This window comes from Mus caroli, chromosome 17 (genome assembly GCF_900094665.2).
Source record: "Mus caroli chromosome 17, CAROLI_EIJ_v1.1, whole genome shotgun sequence".
In the NCBI taxonomy this organism is placed as follows: Eukaryota; Metazoa; Chordata; class Mammalia; order Rodentia; family Muridae; genus Mus; species Mus caroli.
Genome location: NC_034586.1, coordinates 37,179,340 through 37,187,386, shown reverse-complemented (window position 1 = coordinate 37,187,386; position 8,047 = coordinate 37,179,340). Strand labels below are relative to the sequence as shown.

The 8,047-nt window shown below is 34.7% G+C and overlaps 1 protein-coding gene across 1 annotated transcript in view; it reads left to right on the top strand.

The window, feature by feature from the left end:
* LOC110284058 (cysteine-rich secretory protein 3-like) overlaps window positions 1-8,047 on the top strand; it is a 47,753-nt gene that overhangs the window by 26,592 nt on the left and 13,114 nt on the right. Inside the window, exons 3-4 of the mRNA XM_021149647.1 lie at window positions 3,640-3,727; window positions 5,813-5,958. Of these exons, the coding sequence (XP_021005306.1) occupies window positions 3,640-3,727; window positions 5,813-5,958 (234 nt within the window). The remainder of the gene's footprint in view (window positions 1-3,639; window positions 3,728-5,812; window positions 5,959-8,047) is intronic.

The window sequence follows — 8,047 nt, the reverse complement described above, 5'->3', positions numbered from 1 at the left end:
TATATGTCTATTTTTAATTATAAAAGTTTGCTAGAATATAGCTAGGGATACACTAAAAAACACTTGCCCAGAATGCAAAAATCCCTGGGATTGATCCTCAGGCACATAGACACACACACACACACACACACACACACACACACACACACACACACACACTAACATTCACACAATGCTGTAAGTACATCTACAATCTACAATGCAAACAATAAACATGAGCCAAATATTAACTATTTATTATATTTTCTTTTATTTAGATATTACCACTGAGGCTTAGCCATCCTTTTAAATGATGGAGTATGTAGGACTAGCAAAGATATTTCCCATCTTGTTAGAAAGCTACTAAAAGTTAAAAGCCTTGCACATTGCTGTACCCTCATACTCTTCTCTGGTCTGGGCATTGGAGACAACTGGAATTCTTCAAGAAGAGGGAGTGCCAATTACTGGACAAACTTGTCTTGGAATATAAGGTTCATGGTTTATTTATTTTTTGTTACCATATCCAAATTAGAAATCTAGGCACTATTTATAATATAGGTGTTTATTGACGTTGTTGGTATTGCTAGTTTCTTAAACTGAATCTATTTTATTGCACATTTGAACCATCTATTCTCCCTCCATTCCTTCCTCACCTCTCACTTTTTCCATTGGTCTACTGATATCTCTTCAGAGAATTTCAAGATACAAATAGCAGAGCAATTCAGAGTCACCTTTGATGAATGAAGTTTTCTTTGAGAGTTATCATGAAGAACTGATCAACCTGACATTCATTTCCATTCCTGCCTTAAATTTGTGCTGTTGTAATTATTAGGTCATATTACCTACCCAATATAAACCCTTTAACTAGTTTTTATCCTTATATTTCCATGTTAATAGTATCTCTTTAAAAAATATTACCATTGTCTATCAAGGAAAGAGAAGCACACTTATTGTCTTTTGGAGTTTTCAGTAACCAAGGAAGGTAGAAAAAAGCAGAAAATAATAATGGCTTTCTCAGAAAGCATATAGTATGTCTTTAGAAAGGTAACAAACTTAAGTATGGTTTTCAGTTGAAATGGAATATCTAAGGAGATATTCCTTCATGGATAAGCACATTTACTACTCTTGCAAAGTAATCTTGGTTTCTATTACCTATCTCAATTTGCCTAAATTCATCTGTAACTCCAACTCCAAAGGATCTACTATGCTCCTCTGGCCTCTACATGCACTTTCTCATCTATACGAACATATACACTTAGTTAAATACAAATACTTTTAGAAAATTATGCCTTTTCCTCAATAAATAAATACTGAACGTTATTGTTACTTTACTTTATAATAAAATATGAGGATTTCCAACAACGACTTAAAAACATACATTTTTTCTGTTTTAAAAATCACTACTTGTTAAGTAAAAAAAATCACTAGCTGTGAGAAAGTCCTTGGCTCAAGGCATTCATTGGTGCTTTCATAACATAAAAAACAGCTAGATGTAGACATTTTGCAAATACTGGCAATACAGTACGATTAGATCTATGTGGCAAATGTCTGCAGAAATTTGACAAAACTAAGGACTACATGAAAGAGAACCAACTTATCAAAGAATTAAGATAAAATATATGTGCAGGTCTGTCCACTGATAATTAAGCACTAACATCTTGCTCTACACTGTAGAAGAAGAGAGGATTTGAAGTATACTTCCATCAGCAAGGGGTATTTATATCTCTGCCAATTCTTATATCACTTTACCTACCTGTCCCACACAAACACAAAAATGTGTAACTAAATATCAGCTTCTGAGTTAACAACAGGTTTATTTGTGTTCATTAAATTGTAAATCCAGTAATACTCAAGAAGTTCAAGAACCCATTGCCTACAAATTCACATGAATATTATATTACTCTTTGGAGTGATCACAAATCTCTTTGGAGTGATCACAAAATCATATTACATATAAAAATTCTCTTACTGTAATAGATAATTGAATCCACACATATAGTGTGTCTAGACCTCCAGAGTCTCACAAGCCTCCAAACTCCGTATTAAAGTCTGGATATCTCTTTCAAAGATATATAATAAATTAAGTGTTTCATTTCTTAAAACTTCCATGCTATAGCCTTATTGTGTGGGAATGACTTAAGGTTCTCTACCATGTATGGGTATTCTTATAGACTTTTCTAAAATAAAATTTGATATTTGTTGCTTAGAAAATGTTTTTACATTTTTTTTTACTTTCACTTTGACATGCCATGAATTCATGCTTTATTCTCAAAATTTCTGTTTAAAATGTTTCCAATGAAAAGTAACAGATGTTCTTAAGTTTTAGTTTCTAGGTCAATGTCTAATATTGTCTGAGCACTTTAATAATGAACTTCATTCACTTTAGCCATCATTTTCACCATTTTATGTAACCTTATCATACACTAATGTGACTTTCATTTTATTTCCCTCTAGGAAAACAGTCTTGAGAAACTTTCAACCACTAAAATATCAGTCCAAGAAGAGATTGTAAGCCAGCACAACCAATTGAGACGAATGGTTTCTCCATCTGTCAGTGACTTACTAAAAACGGTGAGAGCTCACACCAGGGCAGTGCATTTGGAGAGCTGTGTTTGGAGTCTGGTGATAGCATCTGTGTTGTTTGAAAGAGTCTGGCACTATTTTAGCATCTATTTTTTAAAAAATATGTATTGTTTTGTTCATGTGCATGACTATGTATGTATGTGTCTATATATTATGACATGTAAGATCAGAGTTCTTTCTCTCCTTTGTCCTTAGCCATGATATGATTAGAGTAGAATTTACTAAATTCCCTTTATAACAGTGAATCACTGGTGTTATGGAGCTATATCAATTGCAGCCACAGAATGAAAAATAAATCTTTTTACTTTTCTCTTTAGTGATAAGGCACTCTATTATTGCCTCTCTATCTCTTAATCTAGGGTCAGAACTTGACCTTTCATCTAACAAGTCGTCTGACTTGGATATAGATCTAAAGCCTATATTTCTTTTAAATTCACTCAACGTGTAAAAAGAAAAAATATTATTTATGAGGTAACTTTTTACAGGTGTGAAAATAGTCTTAGTGTTTCCTCCATAGTTAGTGCTCCTTGTAATACAGCAACTGAGAAAACTCTTTATGGTTCCTGGTGTGATCTCAGTAAATCATTATACTTTTAAATAATTTAGTATTTTTGGTGGTCTTGGGAAGACAGACTACTTGTATTTCTTTGAAATAGAAAATGGCATACATAAGTGGGAGGAAATTTGGATATAGGTCATGAAACAATGAAGCAGACAATGACACAGGAAAAAGGTTCTGTGGAAGGTATGTGAAGAGGAAGGAAATAGAACATGTGTGACATCAAAGGGAAACTGTGGGTGAGAGGGCATAGGAGGATGAGCAGGCTCTGGAAGAAGGGAAAGAAAAGCATGTAAAAATAAGCTTATTATAAATTTCACAATGAAAGTTGGTAGTATATACACTAACATAAAAATTTAGATATATACTATTATATTTATTGATTATGATGAAGGCCATATGGTGCCTACAGAAATCTTGCAGTGATATAAGCTAGTTCTACCAGCTTGCATGCAAAGATAATGTGTCTTTGAAGATGTATTATTATTTATAGCTATCTCCTTTTTTTTTCTATCTAGGAATGGAACCATGATGCTCAAGTAAATGCTCAGCAATGGGCAGACATGTGTACATTCAGTCACAGTCCTATAGAACTCAGGACAACTAGTATGTGAACTCAAAATCACTTATGTATGAATGGACAATAACACAGGAGGGCCCAGTTTCTTGTATTGTCTTAACAAAACTTTTCAAAGTGAACACCTATTTTGATACTGACCTTTAAAAGAAATTAAACATCTCTGGACCAGATGTCTCAGAGACGTTCCATATTATGCTAATTGGCTGTTTTATAGTTTATAAAAAATGTCTCTGACCATGCCAACTTTGTGTCTTGTAAATAGATCACAAGTGAAACACGGTAGGGATCATCTCTTTCTCTCCTTTAAAGATTGAAGGATGAAACTACTAATTAAAGTAATATGATGGGGCTTGAAATTAGAATCTCCTTTTAATTTTATCCTATTAGTTTTTATTTATGGGTATGTGTGTCTTGGGTATATTTATGCACCTGTGAATGTATGTGCTTAATCAGAAGAGAGTCTCTAGAGATCAAAAGGCATTGTATTTTTAGGAGCTGAAGTTACAGTGGTTTTAACCCATCCCATAGGGATGCTACAAGTTGAATTCAAGGGTGCTAAAGGAGCAGGATAGGCTCTTATCTGTTCAGGTGCTTTTGCAGTCCTCTGTAATTAGTATTTCTAAATTTAGATCCTTTAAGCCAGTATCTTATCTACCTTGTTTTGTTGTTTTCTTTTTGTTTTTATATTGTTTATTTGTTTGTTTGTTTGTTTTTAGTCAGGGTTTCTCTCTGTATTCCAGGTTTTTCTGGAACAGAGTCTGTAGACCAGGCTAGCCTTGAACTCATGGAGATCTGCCGACCTCTGCATTTAGAGTGCTGAGATTAAAGACATGTACATAAGTGGTAGCTTATCTGATGATGTGGCTTGTTCATGTTTATAAGATATGTTTTTAATTATAAAAATGTATTTTATCTGAGCAACTTATTCTTCCTTTTTTTCTCAGAAAATATCAAATATTTTCATTATCTTTCATTACTTCTTTTATTGTTTTTGATTTGGTGGAATACAGATCTCACAGTATAGTACAGGACGTCTTTAAATACATAATCTTGTGTAAGACAGCAATGTGTATGTTCCAAACTCTGTCTTCATTTTTGGTGACAGCAACTTATGTACATTCTGGGTAGCTGATAATTATATTAAGTTAAAAATAAATTATTAGACATAATCTTTACAAGAGGAAGTATAGAAAGTATGAGAACATAAATAAATGCACTATGAGATATAGTACTTCTTGAATCATTAGGAATGGTAATCTCTGGATGAATTTGAAAATCATTTAATTATCCATTACTAAGGTTGTACTTCTTAGCTATCATTATTTTAATCACATAGTGTTTAAAAAGTTTTAAGTGCTTTAACATTCAGTTAAAGTATAAAGTAATTTAGAATTTGCAGAGATTGAGAAAATACTAATCTATTTATTGGGTGTTAAATGTTGTTTTTTTTCTCCATTCTTGGAAGAATATTTAGCTCATGAAATTTTAAATTTATACTTAAGGCATGACCAATAAATGTTAAAATATTATTCCTTCTATTTTTGTTTGTTTTATACTTGTAAGTAATGACTATAAAGAAAGCTTACACAAAACAATCATGCTAAATATGTAACAATTCACATAAAAATCTCTAGTTAGAACAGAAGAGAAATTAAATAAGTTAGTTTTTTTTCTTTTTGAAGACTTCACATCAACATTTCTTACATATGAGACAAACATACAATATTACACACTCCCTCACACGTTTTCACACAGGTATGGAGAGTTTAATGTGTCAATGAATCAACTTAAGGAGAGAAGCTACTTAGAAATAAGACTTCTGTATCTATGCAGTTCATATGCTGTTCAGCCCACAAATTGAATGCCTGTGGCTACTGTTCAGATGAATGATCAAGTCTGAAGCATGCCTCTAATGAAATAATCAAAAGCCACTGTGAGCAATGTCTTTAAAGAGCAGGAAATCTTCTTTGTTTAGACCTCTCTGTCTCTCTCTGTCTCTCTCTCTCTCTCTCTCTCTCTCTCTCTCTCTCTCTCTCTCTCTCTCTCTCTCTTTCCTCTTTTTTTCTTTCCTGCTGCCTTGCCTTAATGATTGGTCTATTTCTTTCCCATAGATTTAAAATGTGGTGGGAATTTGTTCATGTCATCTTACCTTGCACCATGGTCTTCAGTAATCCAAGGATGGTATAATGAATACAAAGATGTTCCGTTTGGTGTGGGCCCAAAGCAAAATGACAGTGTGGTCGGACATCATACTCAGGTAAGGAAAAAAATACTTTCTCTATAAATGAGAGGCAAGAAAGTTATTTGAATTACTTTATCAGAGCTGCATGCACATCAGCTTTGTTTGGTTCCTGAGGGAGAATGAGAACAATTTTCCAAAAGTTTTCTTCCCAGAACCCCTGACAGCTGATTTCCAGACAAATGAGGTGACTGCATTAGCAAGAATTATAGAATTGTGCCTCAATTCAGACCACTGTCAAATAGCTTCTACCAAAATAAATAGTGCCTATCAAAGCTAAGAGAGAAAATAAAGTGCTAAGGGGATATTGAATGGCTGATTGGAGAGAAGATCCAGATATGGTATAGGCAGATGTCTAAGTCAAGGGTTGGTTGGTTTGTTTGTCCAATAAACATCATGAGAAAAAGCAAAGTGGGGAGAAAAGAGTTTATTTGGTTTATACTTCCAGGTTGCTGTTCATCACCAAAGGAAATGAGGACAGGAACTTAGTCACTGCAGGAACCTGGAAGCAGGAGCTGATACAGATGCTATGGAGGGTGTTACTTGTATGCTTCCTGTGCCTTGCTCAGCACTCTTTCTTATAGATTCTAGGACCACCAACCCAGGAACGGCCCAACAACCATGAGCTGGGAAGTCCTTCATTGATCAGTAACTATGACTTACATCTATATCTTAGGGAGCCATTTTCTCACCTAAGGATTCTTCTTCTCTGATGACTACAACTTTGTCAAGCTGCTACATAAAACAACCAGTAGAGCTGTCCCCTTGTCAACTTGACACACAACCATATGCATTACTTTTAAGCCACAAACTTCTTTTTCTTATTTATCCCCAAGATCTCAAATTTAACTACAAATAACTTTAAAAAGTCCCACAATATCAAAAATTCAAAAGCATTAAAATTTCAATCTCCTCAAAAATTCAAAATCTCTTCTAAAAGCTTAAAGTTTTTCAGTAGTCCATTCTGGTAAAAATCTAAATTAAATGTAATGTATTTTTCAAGAGGGAAGAAGCACAGCATGATCACAATCTGAAACAAGCAACTGCTGAATCCCAACAGTTTAAATAACTCAATGCCCAGTGTCTGGGACCCACACATGACCTTCTGGGCTCTTCCAAATGGCTTGGATCACCTCTCCATCTCTGTCTCCTGTGACTCAGGCAGCTTGTCTTCTAGACCTCTGCTGGCTCCATTTCACTGATGTTGCTGTTATTGGTGGTGGTGGCATGGTATTTTAATTTCCAAAATGCTGAGGTCTGCTGCTGCAACTGGGCTGTACTTTCAGGAATAGCTTTTCATAGGCTCTCTTTCTGGTACCAAGTCTCAAATTCATTGCATGACCCCTTCAGTCCTGGTCCTTCAACTACCACTGAGGTTTCACTTTCATCAATGGCCTCTCCTGGCCTCTAAGAATGCCAAACTTCAGCTATTTTCCATGAATCTTCCATGCCTTCAAAATTAGTAACATTGCCAAGTCTAGAAGGCAGCCAAAGGTACAACTTTGGCCACATAATCTTGAATGCAGATTCTCTGTGCTCTCAGGGAAACACTTTCCAGCAGATTTCACCTTCATGATGATAGTCACTTCTTAATCACCACTAATCTTATCTCCAGCTGACCAACATCAACAGTCCCCAAAACATAAAGTTTTACTTCAGTAGTTCTGGTATCTCATTAGTAACAGCTGATTTTGTGTTTTTTGGTTTTTTGTTTTTTTCAGCCCTAGCTAAGAAGAACTGCAGAATCTTAAAGTAAAATAGGAAATGACCCTAATAGAATCTTTAATCTTCCCTTTGAAATTTCACACACCAGGCCTCTCTCTTCCGTACTGTTCAACATTCTTATTTTCCAAGCTCCTAAATCTTCCTTCAGATCTTTTAATATACAATGGCTTTTCTAGCTCAAAGTTCCAAAGTCCTTTCAAAATCCTCCCAAAAATATGGTCAGGGATGTCACAGCAATACTGTTTGGTTTTACCAAAATCTGCAATATATTCAGGGTTCTCTAGAGTCACATAACTTCTGGATAGAATCAATATCTCTCTCTCTCTCTCTCTCTCTCTCTCTCTCTCTCTCTCTCTCTCTCTCTCTCTCTCTCTCTCTCTCT